Below are 17,340 nucleotides of genomic sequence, written 5' to 3'. Positions count from 1 at the left end.
AGAGGGAGGGACACGCCCGGCAGGCGGGACCTCCGGTCTGAGCGCGACCAATCCTGCCACCATGCACGGAGGGGGCGGGGACCCACGGGTAGGCAAGGCTTAACGGGGAGGGCGGGGCCGGCCCTCAGGCGTCAGCGGGGGGCGTGGCCTCATGGGGCGGAGCTTCTGTGGTCAGCAGCGCTTGTAGCGCTTTACGGGGTGGGCGGTCCCGGGTCACCGCCGCCCTGTCTCCATGGGCTCCCGGCATGCTCTGTGCGGGGCGAGGCTCCGGGCCAGCGTCCCCATTCCACCCCCTTGACCCCTCATGGCACCCCTGTTCTTCCGTCTCGTCGTCCATCTCCCCTGACTCAGCCCATGTTCCCACCCGGACCTTCGGGCCTGCCCCATTCCCATCCCGTCCCCACTACGTCTCCCCCACGCTCATTTCAATTTCCCCATCTCTACTCAAATCCGCAGTCCTGTTTACCACCGCAATCCCCATATCCTCCCTCTTTCGTTCCTTGTGTTCCTATCCTGTCTCTTAACAAACCCCCTACATCATTCCAGCCTCTGTGTCCTCCTCTCTGCCCCTCCCTGTGTCACTTTCCCCATCCTGTCCCCCACAGCCCCTCCATGCCATTCCAGCCTCTGTGTCCCGCTGTCCCAGTCCCTGTGTGTCCTCACATGTCCCCGCATCTGACCGCATGTCCCACGTGCAGGAAACTGAGGGCACAGTCCTGCCTCTCCCCAGCCACCACCATGTCCAGCCTGTCCCCTTGTCCCCGCTGAAGGGTATCACTGCCACCATCCTGCTCTCAGGACAGGGCTGGGAACTGTGGGAAATTCTCTCTGGTTGACTATGCCCTTTGGGTCCCCAGGAGACATGGCTATCCCTGGGGATATCCCACCCCACTTCCAGTCAGCTGTGTCCTGCAGAGTAGGGACCATGGCACACAGGGACAACAGCAGGGAAAATGACAGGGACGATGGCAGGGACAGCAGTTGCTGTCACAGGACTTTCTGCATCCCAGGGGTCCAGGTAGCCCTGGCAGGGCTGGAGGACACTATGTGCTGCCCAGGGTGGGTTAACCATGCTTAGGAGGGGACATTCTCGTGAGATCCCTGTCTGTGGACTTCATGGGCCACCCAGCAGCAAGATCCCCTTGCCATGGCTCTTCCGGGCTGACCGTACATGACAGGATGATCTGCATGGCCTCCCCACTGCAGCATCAGCCCCCCCAGGAAGGGAGGACAAAGCCACCAGTGCTCCTCGGGGCTGGGCAGGGACCATGTCCTGGTGCCTTCCCAGCAAAAAGAGGTGACATGCAGGGCGGCCATAGGGACATGCAAGTGTGGGACAGTAGGAGCAAAGGCTGGAGGTCATTACCAGGACAACACCCGGGTCACCTCAACACCAAGTGATTTTGGGGGCCACTGAACACACTGATGAGGGCAGAGCCCACGACCCCCTTGTGACACAGGTCTCCTGTATCTCCCCCCACCCCCCCCCCCCTCAAGCTGTGGGGCTGGGCTGAAGGCTTTATTGAAAAATCCAAAACAAACAACGTGGTCATTACTATCATACAATGAAAACTCAAATCAACTCACCCTGCAGTGGGGAGTCACCCCCACCATCCCTGTCACCAGCTGCCATGACAGGGGACACCACAGGGACTCTCTGCCCATGCCTGGCTGAGATACAAAAGGGACAAATGGATCTGGCCTACAGCAATGCCACTGTCCCCAAGCCCCCACTGCCACTGTGACCCCCATGCCACTCCCCAGCCCCAAGGCCTGAGGTAGTTGGGCGTGCAGGCGAGGCTCCCCCCACATGAAGCGGGGAGTTTTGGGGCTCCCTGTGTCCTGCAGGAACAGGATGGTTGGTATTGCATCCGAGGGGAGCCAGTTGGGGTTGAGGATGGGGAAGCAGCAGGACCCCCAGGGGGAGGTCCAGGTCCCTCTGGCAGGCTGATGCACAGAGCGGGTGGTCCGGCAGCAGAGCTGGCAGGGGACATGGGAACAGTGGGCCCCTGCATGCTGGATGGCTGCATGGAGGGGTGGCAACTCTGAGGCCACAATGGTGGCAGGTCCCACTGCTCCAGGTGCCAGCTGCATGCTGACGGGTGGGCGTTGCTGGGAAAGCACACAGTGACAGCCCAGCCCCTTCCCAAAGGGAGAAAGGACAAATCCTGTCCTCAGCACCCCGAGTGGAGGGACACTGGCCCCAGCAGGGGCACCAGCAGGACCATGGGGGATGGGGACATTGCTGCATGGTCTGACATTACTGTCTCCACTGCAGCGAGATGAGCTGGGGGGCCTGGAGGTGGCTGATGCCCCCTGCTCTCTGAGCCCTCTGCTCAAGGCACAAAGGTTCCCAGGCTGGTGCCAGCCCCGTGCCCACAGCCACAGCCAGGGGCCCTAGTCCCCCTGCACCCAAGAGGGTGGCAATGACAGCAGGGTGACACCAAAGTGAGCAAGGACAGGGAGCTGCTTACTCTGGCTTTGGGGTACTCTGGTTTTGGGGCACCCTGGCATTCCCCCCAAACCCTCTGTGCTGCTGCCCTAGAGTCACCCCTCCGTCCCCAGGAGCTGGTGGCTTGTGCGGTAGCACCGTGGTGGCCCAAACCCGCACCCAGCTCCTTGCAGAGGGTTTATTGCTGGCATGAACACAGTGAACTGTCAGGGCAGAGCAGCCCAGCTCGGAGTGGGGGGGGGGGGGGTGCTTGGGAGGCGTTTTGGGGACTTGGAATGAGAGGCAGGAGCTCATGGCAGCATACCTTCTGCTGCTGCCCCTTTCCTAGCTGTTCCTGGCACCCTGTATAACAGGCCAGGATGTCCCATGACAGCACCACCTCTCAGCCTGCAGCGGCCAAAGGCACTCAGTGTCCCCGCCAGGGGGAGCACACTTAGCACCAAGCCTAGCAGCACCCCAAAAGCTGTCCTCCACACGGTGGCACCCCCGGAGCCTTCAGCACAGCTCATTCCTGGGCGCGGGGGACGTTCATGTTGAGCACAGGGGATGGATTAAGGCTGGAAAAGCAGTGAGAGGCAAGAGAAGCCCGACCACTCCTGCTCAGCCAGAGACGGCTCTAGGAGTTCTCAGAATCTGTGCAAAAACAAAACTAAAGGGTTAAAGACCCCCACGTAGACACCTCCCCCCATCCCCAGCAGGTCTAATAAATACAGGTGGGGTTTGCACCCTTGCCCTGGCCCCAGGGTCTCGCTGGCCACTCGGTTCTGGTGCTGGAGGTGGCTCCTGGGGGGGGAAACAGGGGACGTGTGCTTCAGGGGGGCCTCTGCACCACTTCCTTGGGGATCTTCTCAACGGACTGCACCAAGTGGGGTCCCAGAGGTGTCCACCGCAGGGTCCCATCCCAGGTGCCCCTGTGGGCTGCTTCTACCACTGGTGCTAATCTGCAGCTATAGGTGGGAAGATATGGTCAGGGGGTGTGCTGTCCACCAGCACCCCTTTGCCCCATCCCTCTGGGACCAGAGGGCTGCTCTAGCAGCACCAGAGCCCCCCGCCTGGGGATGATGCAGATCCCACATGTTGGGGTCTTTCCTGTGGAGAGACCCCATAGGATTTGCCCACGTGTGCCAACTATCCCCAGGCTTGTGCCAGCTGCAGCAAAACCTCCTCACTGCCATGATGGCAGGCAGGGCTTCTCCACACTGCCCCACCTTTTCCGGAAGCAGCTGCCCAGCTGGAACACCACTCACCGTCCTCCTCCCAGCCCTCCGCCACACCAGCCAGCTCGTAGTGCTTCTTGCGCAGCTCCCCCAGCTTCTCCCGCTCCTTCTGCAGCTGATTCTCCAGCTCCAGCACCCGTACCTGGGGACATGGCCCAGGACACGTCCACCCTGGCACGGAGCTGGGCCAAGCACTTCCCTTTCACACCCGTTATGCCCCTAATATTGAGCCCAAAGACCACAGAGGAGCATCCCACGAGAGCTCCAATGATGAGTGGATCTGGGGAGGGGATGGAGCTCAAGTGAGCACTGCTTGTGCAGGCAGGTGAAGGCACAATGATCTGTGTGGGCATCCCAGGCAGGGGAATTCTCCAGAGCTGCCCCATGCCAGGCAGAGGTAGGTGCTGCAGGTAGCACACAGGGGGCAAGGGTGGCCATGGGCTGCTATGTCATGATGGGAACAGCATGGGGGAGGCATTGAGGACCAAGTGCATGTGACTCCTGGGCAAACCCATCTGTTGCCTTCACACCCTGGGCTTCACCTTTGCTTGTGCTACCTGGGGGCAGTTGGGCATGGTGTCCCCAAATTTGATGCCCCACTCCAAGCAGCCCAAGAGAGACATGATCAGGTGCATTTCCCAAAACATGTGGGAATCTCCTACCTGCGAGTCCATCTCCTGACGCTTGATCTGGGTGAGTGTCATGTTGGAGAAGTCCATGCTATCTGTGGAGAAAGACACCACCAGCCCCCTTCAAGCTCTGCTCCCCCAGTCAGACCTCCCGGCAGCTCCCATGCTGCTGGAAGGATCTGGCACCATAGGATATGCAGGGAGGGAGTGAGGGGCAGCCATGGGCAGAGACCACGGGGCACAGACAACCAAGAGTGGTGAGTGCCAAGAGCAGAGGTTTTGGGGCAGGTTTGTGCTCCAAGCTTTAGGACCAGAGGAAATGTCCTCAAGTTGTGCAGGAGGAGGTTTAGGTTGGATAAAAAGGAAAATTTCTTCATGAAAAGGGTTGTTCAGCACTGATAGCACCAGGGTATGGTAGTGTCATAATTCCTGGAGGGATTTAAAAGCCATGTAGATGTGGCACTTGGAGACATGATTCGTGGTGGGGGAACAGTTAAACTCAATTGTCTTAGAAAGCTTCTCCAACCTTAGTGATTACATGATTCTAAGATCCCTGCAGCCCAACACTTACCTTTCTCCTCCACCTGAGACTTCCCAGCCTTGGTGGAGGCCACCACGCTGGCCGTGGCCTGGTTGACACCCCGGGAGGCTTGCTGGAGCTTGCAGAGGTTGGCGCTGTCTTTGTCTGCCTTCACCTGCCAGGACAGTGAGAAGGGAGTCACACCCTGCCAGGCAAGCAGAAGACCAGCCCCATGATCTGGGGTGACCACATGGTGCCCCAGCATCATCCTGAATCATGGACAGAATAGCAGCCTTGCTCCTACCTTGGAGGCTGCCACCAGCTGCGCGGTGCTGGCTGCAATCTCCCGGGAACAGACCATCAGCTCCTCGAATGTCCCCTTGCCTTGCACTACCAGGTCAGCGGCATCACTGCAGGAGAGCAGAGAGGAACTGGAGCACCATCCCACCACCTATGTCCGCTCTCCGTGGTGATGGCAGGACTCTGCCATCCTCTCCCCACTTGGGTGACAGTAGCACTTACACCATGACAGTGGCGCCCCAGCCCACTGCCTTGGAGGCAGAGATGAGACCCTCGGTCCAGCGTGAATTCTTGGCATAGAACTCCTTGGGGGATGCTGCACCCTGCCATTGGTAAAGGCACAATTAGTTACCAGGCAACCCCAGACCCCTGGTCTGGGGTGAAAGGGGGAGATCAGGGTGTCATTCAGGATGTATGTGAGAGGTAGGGACACACTGAACTTGGGGGCTGTGGGGGAAGGGAGATCAGGGATTTCCACGACACCCCAGGAATCATAACCAGGGTGAGCCCCTGGGGTTGGAAAGCAGCTCCTGGCAGCTGGTGGGGAAGTCCCAGTGGGACAAGTGTTGGAGTAGCATGTCCCAGCAAGTGTGCTGTGACCCCCAGCTAGACAAGCACCCCTGTCTTCATCCTTGTCTGCTCCCTTGCCCCCACCCCTGTCCCAGCTCACCCGTCCACTCTCCACAATCTCTCTCTGGAGGTCCTTGGAGGCCAGAACCAGGACATGGATGGCCTGCATGAGGCCTGTGCAGGAGCCCAGGATCCTGCAAGACAAACACCACTGAGCCTCCCCGTAAAGCAGCTGCCTTGCCTGCAGTACCTGTCCTCATCCTGCCTGCCTGGCTCTGTTCAGTGCTCCAATCCTCACTCACCTCTCGTTAACTTCCAGTTTGACCCCAGTGTCACCAGCCCGTGCCTTGCTCAGCATCTCCTGGTTGAAGGGAGAGAGGCTGTTCTGAACCCAATGCACCTCTCTGGCCTCTACAGCAGTCCCAACAGTCCCCAGTATGGTGGCCTGCGGGCACCTCTCTGCTCATGGTGACCCTCACCTCAATACGGGCAGATGCTGTTTCAATGGCCGCGGCCGTTGCTGCCATCTCCTTGTCCACTAGGTCACCCAGCTCCTCCTGCTTGATGTCCAGACCTCTGGGACGCAGCTCCTGGGGAATAGGATGGGATGAAAGGGACCATCCAGGAGCATCTGGTGGTGCCTGCCATGGTCTGATCCCATCCCACTAGCCCTCCTGGGCCACCCACCTCCCCGATGGCGCTGATCTGGCTCAAGCAGGCTGTCATCAGGCTGCAGTCAGCACTTGCCACTGTCTCTGGGTCTTGCAGAGCGCTGAGGTAGCTCACAGCCTCACTGCCACACTGCTTGCACAGCTCCAGCAGACCTGTGTGGGCAGCATGGGGGGCTGAGGGGATCACATATGGAGAGGAGGTGTCGGTTCCTACCCACCCCAGCATCCTGCCTGTGCTGTCCTCTGACTGCCCTGGTTTCTGCCCACTTCAGCACTGTACTTGCCCCAGCATCCTGCCATGACCCCTGCACACCGTGGCCTCACCCTAGCATCCTCTTTGCCCTGACCTGCCCTGGCACTTTCCCACTCCGACACCTGCTCACTCCAGCCCCTGCTCACCCTGATCCTCTGCCCACCTCAACCCACGCTCACCCTGATCCCCTGCCCACCCCAACCCACGCTCATCCTGATCCCTTACCCATTCTGACCCCTGCCCACCAGCCCCTGGCCTGGGGCAGCACTCACGGTCAGCAGGCTCCACAGGGGCCACATGGGAGGTCGCACTGCCCTGCAGGAGGGTGTTGCTGACCAGGTGGGCGAAGAGGGCCAGGCAGGGCAGCAGGGAGCTCATGGCTGCAGCAGGACAGTAGGCACAGGCCTCAGCCCCCACTGTGCTGCCCACTCACTCCGCGTGCCGGGGCTGCCCCTGTGCCCAATGCCCAGGGCTGCCACCTCTCACCTGTGCCATCCAAAAGGTACTTGCTGTGTGCATCCCGCAGCCGCTCTGCACACTCGGAGGCTGCCAGCGTCTGGGACAGGAGGCAATCTGCAGGCAGACAGCAGGCAGGACTCAGTCAGGACCAGAGGGAGCAGGCAGGCTGGGATAACATCAGGTTTGGGAGTAGCAAGGGCATCACCTGCTGAGCCGGTGCAGCTGATGTGAGCAGGATCCTCCATGCGAGCCACGGCATCCTGCACCATGCGCTTGGCCTCTTGTATGGTGCCCTGCACCAGGGATAGCTGCTCCTTGGCCAGGAGCTGCTGCAGTGCCTGCTCTGTGCTCTCCTGCTGGGCCAGAGATGGGCTCAGAGCCCCTGCTGGGCCACTGGGCACTCCCTGCACCTGGCCCACCCGAACCCCTCTGGTCTGGCCAGATTAGGGATGGCAGGACCCTCATGGTACCTTGTCTCTCAGCTGGGTCTGCAGCATTTCCAGCTCTGTCCTGCTGCTCTCCTGCTCGTGGCTGAGTGTGTCCCGCAGCTGCTGCAGCTCAGCCTGCAGAGCTGCCATCTCATCCCTGTGCTGCTCTGCTGCTTGGCTCAGTCTGTCCCTCTCCTGCTCCAGGCTGGCAATCCGAGTGCTCTGCTCTGCTCCTGCCTGGGGTGGGGGGGCGCATGACACGGGGCTGTGCCGAAGGTTAACCCTCCACTTTGGGGACTCATTCTTGGTCCAAAGTTGGGCCACGCCAACTGTCCCTGCTGGGTGCACCATAACCTGCACAAGCACAGCTCCCCACATGGAGCAGCACTGATGATCTCATTATCTGGTGACAATCGAGGCTCCTGGGGAGCCTTTTCACTTCGATCAGTGAAAATGCATTTTTATCACAACTGTCACCATCCCGGTGGAGGAGAGGATTCAGGGTGCTGCCTCTGCCCCATCCCCCTCCTGCTGCCAAGTTTGCCCACCTCATAGATGGGTGACTGCATTTTCCTGCCAGCTTCTTCCTCCTTCAATAAGCCCAGGCACCCCTGCTGTCTTCCACAGCTCTGTAAGCATGGGATACCCTCTGGCACATCTTGCAGTATGATGCAACATTGCTACATGGGCTTACAGCAGGCAGAGCTGCTGACTGACCCTGTTCTTGCAGGCATTTTATTCTATGATCCCTGCTACTGGAATCCGTTGCTCCACATACTACCACACTCAGGAGTGTGAAACTCCCCCGTGTGACATCAAACCCACTCAGATGTGGCAAAGAAGATGACAGGTAGCTGGTTTTGGGGCCAGTGGTGGGTATCACCTCTTGATTGGTTAAGGCCTGGCTACCCAGCCCAGAGGGGTGCTAGGGACCGCCCATGTGCTCTCACCTGTGTGCTGGACTCCAGTGTGCCCTGAAGGACCTGCAGCTCCTGTCTGCTGGTAGCCAGCTCCCGCTTCAGGGTCTCCAGCACCTCTGCCTGCTCCTGAGACTGCAGCAAGGGGAGAGGTTGGCAGCACTGGTGCCCCATGGGGAGCCCCTGCTCATCCCTGGTGTGTCCCTTCCATTCCTACTGACCTTCCTCTGCGCCTGCTCGCTCACCCGCTGGAAGGAGTCCTCCAGCTCCTTCTTCTCCCGCTCCACATCACCCTGGGCCTGTCTGGCCCCTGTAATCTGCTTGGTCACCTCTGCATTCTGGAAACGTCAGAGAATGAGCTGAGCAGCCCCTGGTATCAGGGGGCACGGCTAGGGAAGGGGATGCTGAGGGGGTTTGGGGAGCCCACCTTGCGCAGCAGGTCAGCGTGGTTCTGCACGAGCTCGCTGTACTTCTCCTTCAGTTTGCTGTACCGCTGCTCATTGGCCTGTGCCCGTCCTGCCACACATGCAGGGTCACAGAGCTGAGCACCTGGGACCCCTTGCCTGGGGCCCACCCCCATCCCACGCCGGTGCTGGCACTCCCTGCTCACTCTCAATTTCCGTCAGGCTCCGCTGAGCCTTCTCCGTGTCCTCCCGCTGCTTCTTCAGCTCCTCCAGCTCTGCACGCAGGAACTCACTCTCGTCCTGTGCCTGCTGCTTCAGGTGCTGTTGCTCGGCCAGCTCAGCCTCCAGTTCGCTGGCACGACCACGTAGCTGCACTGCACCCCGTGCACTCTGCAGGGATGGGTGGGGGCTGATGGTGCCCACTGGTACCATCCAATGCCCACCAGTACTGTCCAGCAGCCCCCCCATGGGTACCACCCCCTGTACGGGGGAAGCCACTGGGAAGAGGGCAGGACAGAGATGGAGTCACTGTCTTGTCCACCCAGAGACACAACCACCAGCCTATCCAACATCTCCAGTGGGTCTCATCCTGCCCACCTGGTTGTCACCCACCTCAGCCTTGAATTTCTCCAGCTCCTCCTTCAGGGCTGTGATCTCCCCATAAAGCTGCTCAATTAGCCGGTCCCTGGGAAGGAGAGACAAGAGGTACACCCTCAGTGCCATGGGGACACAGCTTGGGAGGGGAGGTGTCCCCTGTGTCACCATGGCTGCAATGCTGTTCCAGGCAGGGAGCTCCCAGTACAATCCTGGCCATTCTGCAGTATTGCCAGGATTGCTTACTTGTCATCCTTGCTCATCCCATTCTGGCTGTTGAAGTTGAAGGGGTCGCAGCTGAAGGAGCTGCCAAAGATGTCATCAAACTTGTTGTCAAACAGGCTCTGTGGTAAGAGCAGGACAGATCTGAAGTGACCCCACCATCACTTGGGAGCCCTTGTCCCTCCATGCCCCCAGTTTCACTGCCAAGCCAGCCTATGAGCTGCCTGAACACTGGGGCTGCTTCCTCCACCCCCACTTCCAGCACACTGAATGTGATGAACTTAATGAACATGGAGCATCTATGGCCCATCCCCACCTAACTCCTGGAGGGAGAAGATCCCCAAAGCTATGTCACTGCATGCTCCTTCCCCTCCCCATTCAATTCCTGAGGACAACCCTAGGTGGAGAGGAAGGTAAGATCTAAAGGTCTCCATGGCAATGCTCGAAGCCAAACCTCTCCTTGCTCATCACTGGAGGGCACCACATTACTGAGAAGCACTGTGAGAATTCAGGCTAGTTCAGCCCTAGCAGCACCCAGACGGGACACCCAGCACTCAGACGGGACATCCAGCACCAAACCCATCTCTCTCCAGTGACACTCCCCAGTTCCCGAGGCCATCCCCACTGCCTCAGGCCTCACTGCAGCATGGATTTGGAGAAATAACCCCGGGCTCAGAGCCAGAGAGCCCCCACCATCCTCACCTGCGAGGCTGCGTCCATCTCCACCAGGTCTGTGATGGGCTCACTGTCGGGCGAGGACGCCTCGGCGGGGATCACCACCACAGGGCTGATGTGCTCTGACAGCGCAGAGGCACGCAGGAAATTGGGAGGGTTCTGAGGAGGGAAGGGAGCAGGGCTGAGGGGGAAGGACTGGCACCGCTACTGGGCTGAAGGCACAGTTGGTTGAAATCCTGCCCTGGAGCTGAGCTGGCCATGCCTTGACCCATGAGAATAGAGCCAGGACCCATAGGGATAAAGTCAGGCAGAGGAATAGAATCAGAACCCACAGGATAGAACCAGGACCCAAAGGGACAGGTCTCAACAAGGGCTATGGATCAGTGAGAGAGGGGATCCCAGCTTCCAGCTCCATCCAGATGGATACCACCCAGTGAGGGATAAAAGAATGATCCTCAAGGCCCAGGAGCCCCACGTTGCCACCAGACCTAAGAAGCTGGGCAAGGCAGCAAGAGGCTTTTTTGGGCCTTTTGCCAGTGCCCCCACTGCTGCCCCTGGGCACAGGGACAGGGAACTTGGGTCTCACCTCTGGCAGCTGCGGGATCTGAATCAGCCGCTTGAAGTACTGCAGGTTGCTGGAGCGGTAGAAAAGGTCCTTGAGCCTGCAAAGGCCAGGGAATGGTTAGGGATGGCTCTTGTCCAACCTGGACAACCCCTTGCCTGTCTCCAGGGGGTGTCAACCGGCTGTCGTACTGCTCTGGAGGGGAAGGTGTTTTGTGCTGACACCAAACTCAGGAAGTCCTCCCACTGCTGAAGGGTTTATCCCATAAATCCCAGGCCTGATGGGCAGGGAGAAGGACCTGGAACTTGAGCGACCTGGTCTAGTGGAAAGTGTCCCTGCCCATAGCAGGGGGTTGTACCTGATGACCTTCAAAGGTCCCTTCCAACCTAAACCACTTCCTGTCTACCCAAAGTTTTCAGAAGCAGGGGGGTTTCCTGCCTGGAGCCAACACCCTCAACTTTAGCTCCTGCAGGAGCATCTTCCCTAGAAGCAGGGTACCTCCCTCCAGGACCTACAGTTTTGGGGAAGAGGGACAGTGCCCAGCCACACCACTCCTAAGTCCCACCTCTCCCAGTCACCTGAGCATCCCAGTCAGGATCTTGGCACTGTTGAACCCTGTCCCAAGGTTAGCCCCTGTGTAGGACAAGCACAGCGAGCACTGCTATCTGCTCTTTGCAGTTTGTGATCTTGAATCAAGCTCCTCCCTCAGCACCATGATATCCTCCCCCGGCACCTGACATCTCCTCCCTACTCTCGGTGGCCGGTTTTTGTTTGGGTTACTCTAAAAAATCATGTACCAGAGACCACAGCACGTCCCTGCTCACTCATTTTTTATCTCAGTGCCTTGGTGCACTCCCAGAGCATCAATGCTCTGGGTCTGGGCACTTACTTTCGGAACTGTTCCAGGAAGCGATCCCGGTGGCCCTGCAGTGTATCTGCCGGCAGACCTGGAAGAAGCAGCAAGTAGAAATGTCAGCAGGTGTCTTCATGGATCAAGGAACAACCCATCAGCACAGCCATGTGGAGATGGCTCTTTCCCAGAGATGGCCACCCTCCTCTGGGGGTCTGAATACTCCATGCAGTGTCCTGCTGCAGGAGGGGACCACACCCCCAGGGCAGAGAAAAGTGTGGGCTAGTGGCTGCCACAATGCCAGATCCTGAAGGAGTTGGGTTTTGCACCTCCTTGCCATAGTGATCCCCTCCATCTCCCAAAAGAGGCTGGAGAAGAGGTGATGGTGAACAGCTCAGGCTGAGCAGAGTGGTGACCTCGGCACCTCCCTGTGTGTCCCCCCCTGTCAAAGGCAGTGGTGCTAGGGACACTCACAGGAGTGGAGCTTGAAGAGCAGCTTGACAGTGTAGTCATAGAGGTGGCTGCAGTCCAGGATCACCTGGATGAGTGGGGCCAGACGGCACTGCCCTGCTGCTGTCACTGACACTGAGCGCGACATGTCCAGGGAGCTGAACACTGCAGGGAAAGAGTGCAGCATCAGAGGGTGCCACGCTGTGTCTGCCAAATCCACAGATGTCATCCACAGCAAGACACTCACAGGCCCTTGGGGATATAGCCTGCTGCCCTGCAGCTGTGTGTGAGCTCACCGGGAGGGGAAATTCCCACCCAGGTCTCCCACCCAGGCCTGGGAGTACTCCAGCCTGGCATCATAGATCTCCAGTTGGGACTGAGCCCCAGCTGCGTCCCTGAGCAGAGCTGACATGTGACCCCTGTGTTCTGCCTGTCACTGCTGTCCCACTGGCCACTGGAGTGTGTTGGGTGTGCCAGAGGGAAGGTGCTCCAGAACCTGCTTGGAGGAGCAGAACACCATCTCATTCCAACACCTTGCACTAGACTAGGGTGCTCCAAAGTTCTATCCAACCTGGCCTTGAACTCTTCCAGGGATGGGGCAGCGACAGCTTCCCTGCACCTCTGCCAGGGCCTCACCACCCTTACAGCCAAGAATTTCTTCCCAAATTCCCACCTAACCCCACCCTGTGGCAGTGGGAAGCCATTCCCCCTTGTCCTGTCACTCCATCCCTTGTCCAAAGTCTCTTTCTGGGGCTCTCGGAGCCCCTTTAGACACTGGAAGGGGCTCTAACATCTTCCTGGAGCCTTCTGTTCTCCAGCTGAACATCCCCAGCTCTCCCAGCCTGTCCTAGAGCAGAAGGGCTTCAGCCCTCAGAGCATCTCTGTGGCCTCCTCTGGACTTACTCCAGTAGCCCCATGTCCTTCCTATGCTGGGACACCAGGGCTGGAGGCAGCTCTGCAGGTGGGCTCTTACCTAAATGGGGCAGAGGGCCAGAATCACCCCCTCACCTACTGCCCACGCTGGGGGATCAGCCCAGGGCACGGGGGGTTTTGGAGCATACTGGCTGGGGCATGTTGAACTGCTCATCCTCCAGTATCCCCAAGTCCTTCCCAGCATGGCTACTCTCCATCCCTTCATTCTCCAGCCTGACCAGGGGTTGCCCTGACGCAGGTGCAGCATCTTCCACTTGTTCAACTGTTATTCAGGTGAAGTGCCCATAGAAGAGCTGAGCTGTGGTGCCCTCAACCAACATCCCTGTCAGCCTCATCCAACTTGGATCAGCCTCACAAAGGGGCTGGACATTGTCAGATCTCTCACTCCACCATGTCTCAGAGTAATGCAGGGCTTTACCTGTCTGGAAGAGGTTCAGCTCACACTCCAGGTAGTCAAACATCTCCACCGTCAGCTGAAAACTAGGAAACAGGGTTGAGGATGGTTGGGGACTGTCCCCAAGGCCACCCATGAGGAAGGATCCTGTCCTGGCTTGGTCATGCTGCCAGTGGGGGTTGGGCAGATCGTGCCACCCACCCCCTCCCTGACTTTCCTCTGCCCTGCACTCACAAATTATTGACGTCGTTCTCCCCAGCCTCATCAAGCTGCCGGTCAGACATCTGCAGATTTCCAGGGAATCGGGGATTCTGTGGGGAAAACCAGAGTCAGGAAAGGGTTCCAGAGGATCTCCTGGTCTGGCCACAGCTCTGGGAGCACCAGGGCTGTGATCCTGCAGCCTCAAAGTCAGCTCTTGGATGACCCAGGGAAGCGATGTGGGGGGAAAGGGACACAGCACAGGTGTCTGAACCCTGGGTGACCACAGCATCTCTTCTCTTTCCAGCAAGAAAATCTGATTCTCCCTGGGCTGAGAAATCTGCCAAGCAGGGAAGAGATAGGGCTGCCAGCAGAGAGCTGGATGGGATGGAGTGATATCTGCCCCAGGAGGTACCTGCCCTGGTATTTTGGGGAAGGTCACATAATACTTCCAAAACAGGGTGATGGGCACAGAGAACACCTCTTTCCAGCAGTTTTACTCCCTTTTCCTATCTAGGACAGCTGGGGGAGAACGGGGTGTGTGTGTCTCCTACTACTTGTAGCCTACTCCCAGTCCAGCCCAAGGAGTCCTAGGCCACCAGGAATCCTGCCACCTCCAAAGCATTGGTCCTTGGGCCATTTTTGATGGCCACTGGCAGCTTTGGGGATACTTCATGGAGGCAGCAGGATGGCCATGCTGGTCCCTTGCTGTCACCCCAGTGCCCACCCCTTGTTACAGCCCTGGGAACAGGGACAGGGGGGCTCACCTTGGTGTGAAATTCCATCTTGGTTCTCAGCAGTTTGAGGTAGATGCTGCAGAGCTGACCATAGCCCTCATTCAGGTGGCCCTGTGGGGACCCCAAAAAGCTGTTCAGATCCAGGGCAGGCTGTGGAAGAGCCTTTTTCTGCTGCAGAATGGTTGATCCCTTCCTTATCTCTCCAAAACCACAGCCAAACCCTCCTCACTGGCACCTGGATGCAGGGTGGCTGTACTGAAGGGATTTGGTTAAACCTTCTCATCACTTACTTTCTCTGCACGTTTCAATGCTTCATTTTACTGCCAGAGCCAAGTTTTTATTTTTTGCCACAAAATAGGAAGGCAGCATTTGATTTTGGTGGAAGGGAACACAGAATCCAGCTGAAACCCAGCCCAGGTAGGTGATGACAGTCACAGGTCAACCTGGCTGTGCTCCGCTTCCTGGGAGAGGGAACCTCCCAAAGCCTACACCCCCAGCCTGGCCAAGGCACCCTCAGGGTCTCCCCCCCATGCTGGCAGAGTTGGTCACTGACCCACATCCTGCTCATGTCGCTCAGCTCATTCTTGTATCGCACGGAGTCCTTCAAGACCTGGAGGAACGATGGTGACAATCAGTAGGCAGAGCACCAGGACACAGTGTTCCATATTTGAAACCACAAACTGGGTGACAAATGGGAGGTCTTGATGCATTCCCAACCCTTTATTGCCACCACTAGCCCCGAATGCCTCCGCTTCCCCATGGAAGATACTTGCTGATGGCTCCTGCACCAATGCCATTGCCGGGTGCTGAGCAGTTTCCTCTGGCACTGGCATTGCCAATGGCACTGGGGTTTAAGGCACACTGGATTTTGGGTGCCAGGAGGGCTCTGGCACCTAGGATTCACCTGCAGGAGGGCACTGACCCTTTAGGAGAGCTCCAGCTCCAGGCCCTACTCAGGATCGACCCCTAGGAGGCCAACCCTCCTCCAGTCCCCACCCCAGAAGGAAACTGACCCTCCAGCATCTCCCAGCACCTAGGGCAGCCCTGCAGGGGAAAGGATTTGGCTCCAAGCTGAACTTTGGGCACTCACATTGGAATGTCCATCCCGGAGGAGCTTGTGGAACACATGGCAGAACTTCCAGCAGAGCACGGCATTGCCAGACAGCGGCAGCCGGTTCACCACTGACCAGAAGGTCTGTGCTCCCTTCTCATGGTGTGTGCCCAGGATGCAAGGTGCTGCTGGTCAAGGAAGCACTCCTCTGCCCTTTGGTGATTGAGAATGGCCACACAAAGACAGCTGCACCCACAGAGCCCGGGGGGCCAGGCCACCATAGGGAGTTAATGATGCCCAGCCCAGGCATATGGTGTCCCCAAAGTGGCATAAGCCACCCTCTCCCCCCCAGCCCTGCTCTGGGGATACCATAGCACATGCAAGGCTGGGTCTGTGCCTCTGCTGAGCCTTCCCAGACGCCTTGCTGCGATGCTGGGGATCCACTTTTGGTGGCAATGTTCCAACCTGCTGTGGGCACCTTCCTCTCCTGCCTTCCTCTGGGATGGTAGTGCTGGGAGCACCAGCCTGGGCACGTACCAACATTTAAAGGCTGTGACAGCAGCAGCAGCAATCCTGTGCCGTGCTGGAAAAGTATCCAATAGTCCTGGCCTTCCCAGCACCCTGGGCACCTCTCCTCACACACCCTCTTGATGCTGCCCCTTTTCCAGGCAACCCCAGCCCTGCTCCCACACTCCTTGTCCCACGACCAGCTTTGAGAAGGATATTCCTGGCGTGTTTCTCCTTGACAGCCACTTCCTGTGCATTAATGGCCTTATTGATGCTGACGGTCTGCAAGAGAGAAGTAATTGAGGGGCTGAGATGGGAAGGGTTGAGGCTCCCTCACAGCTCCCCCCTTGCTCACTGAGACCCTCTAGCTCTGCAGTGGCTGGGTCCCATCCAGGTCCCCAATCCCTGCTTGTGCCAGCTGGATGCTGACCTTTCCCGGATGCCTTTCTGGGATGCAGTTGGCATCCACCAGGTTCAGCTGCTGCCAGGACTCATTTACTCAGGATAATAACGAAGCAATTAAAGCAGTGCCCACAAAGAACCCTCTGCTGCCCTCAGAGTGGTGGGACAGGCAGAGGAAAGGCAAATCCCTCCCCTGCCCTTGGATCGTGGGCAGCAGCTCCTACCCCACTTTTGGGGGTGCTGAATGGGGAGGACAATTTGGAGAGCACCAAAAATCAGGCAGCAGGATGGCAAGACCGCTGCCAGGGCTGCCTGGCAAAAGTCCTGGCTACTCCATGGATTAGAGGGACAGGAGTGGAACCCACAAGCAGGACTTGCCACGCAGGTGTTGAGAACCTTGGGGAGTCCACACTGAGGAGCCTGAGCACAGCCAGCCACCATTTATCCTACGGAAGGCAGTGGCAGCCACTGGAAGCATTTTCCAGGCGGGATTTTTAACTCTACCCCATTTCGGATCCTTCATGGGGACACAAAAACTCCAGCTGAGGGTCATCCTCTCCCCAAGCTCACACATCACCAAGTATTTCTTTGGCACCTGCTTCCATGAACATCCCGCTGCCAAGGGAAGGAACTGTCTGGCTCAGCACTGCCAGAAGTAGCTCATTACTGATATAAACCAATTAAAGCCGTGAGATTAATTTCAGTGCCTTTCTCACTACAATCCTTGCTGCAACCCTGCTTCCTGGCCCTCTTTGAGGTGGCCCCATATGGCTTCATCTCTACAAACCCTGAGGAGTCTGTGCTGAATGGGGCTGGAAGGGCCCACAGGCCCCAAATGTGGTGGAGTACAGCCCAAACCCCCCAGGGAGTCCCTCTGCCATCAAAACATGTGCCAGCTGGAGCAGGAATGATGATGGCCTGAGACAGACAAGACCCCACCCACAG

General features: G+C 58.3%; 1 protein-coding gene across 5 annotated transcripts; it reads right to left on the bottom strand.

Annotated features, from left to right (window-relative positions):
- Positions 1-1,506: 1,506 nt before the first annotated feature.
- HIP1 (huntingtin interacting protein 1) lies at positions 1,507-15,927 on the bottom strand. Of its 5 annotated transcripts, none has more exons than XM_088176988.1 (29): positions 15,526-15,906; positions 14,989-15,045; positions 14,466-14,546; positions 13,735-13,811; positions 13,525-13,586; positions 12,198-12,338; positions 11,763-11,820; positions 10,898-10,973; positions 10,339-10,470; positions 9,661-9,758; positions 9,433-9,505; positions 9,027-9,210; positions 8,844-8,932; positions 8,638-8,754; positions 8,450-8,551; positions 7,542-7,736; positions 7,277-7,424; positions 7,099-7,185; positions 6,885-6,992; positions 6,376-6,512; positions 6,168-6,278; positions 5,991-6,049; positions 5,789-5,882; positions 5,341-5,441; positions 5,123-5,228; positions 4,870-4,993; positions 4,332-4,393; positions 3,700-3,811; positions 1,507-3,085 (listed from the first exon to the last, which is right to left on the bottom strand). In XM_088176988.1, exons 2-29 carry the CDS (start codon positions 15,001-15,003, stop codon positions 3,069-3,071), a joined length of 2,766 nt encoding a protein of 921 aa, XP_088033114.1. In that variant the 5' UTR covers positions 15,004-15,045; positions 15,526-15,906; the 3' UTR covers positions 1,507-3,068. The 5 variants fall into 5 exon arrangements, 3 of the variants coding, with proteins under 3 accessions (XP_088033114.1, XP_014736985.2, XP_088033115.1); XM_014881499.2 differs by having other exon boundaries at positions 1,507-3,399; positions 15,526-15,904; XM_088176989.1 differs by lacking the exon at positions 5,991-6,049 and having other exon boundaries at positions 5,341-5,434; positions 15,526-15,927.
- Positions 15,928-17,340: the final 1,413 nt, after the last annotated feature.

This window comes from Sturnus vulgaris, chromosome 21, assembly GCF_052056855.1.
Source record: "Sturnus vulgaris isolate bStuVul1 chromosome 21, bStuVul1.hap1, whole genome shotgun sequence".
Taxonomy (NCBI): domain Eukaryota; kingdom Metazoa; phylum Chordata; class Aves; order Passeriformes; family Sturnidae; genus Sturnus; species Sturnus vulgaris.
Note: the sequence above shows the minus strand (reverse complement) of the source record. Positions and strands in the feature narration are given on the sequence as shown.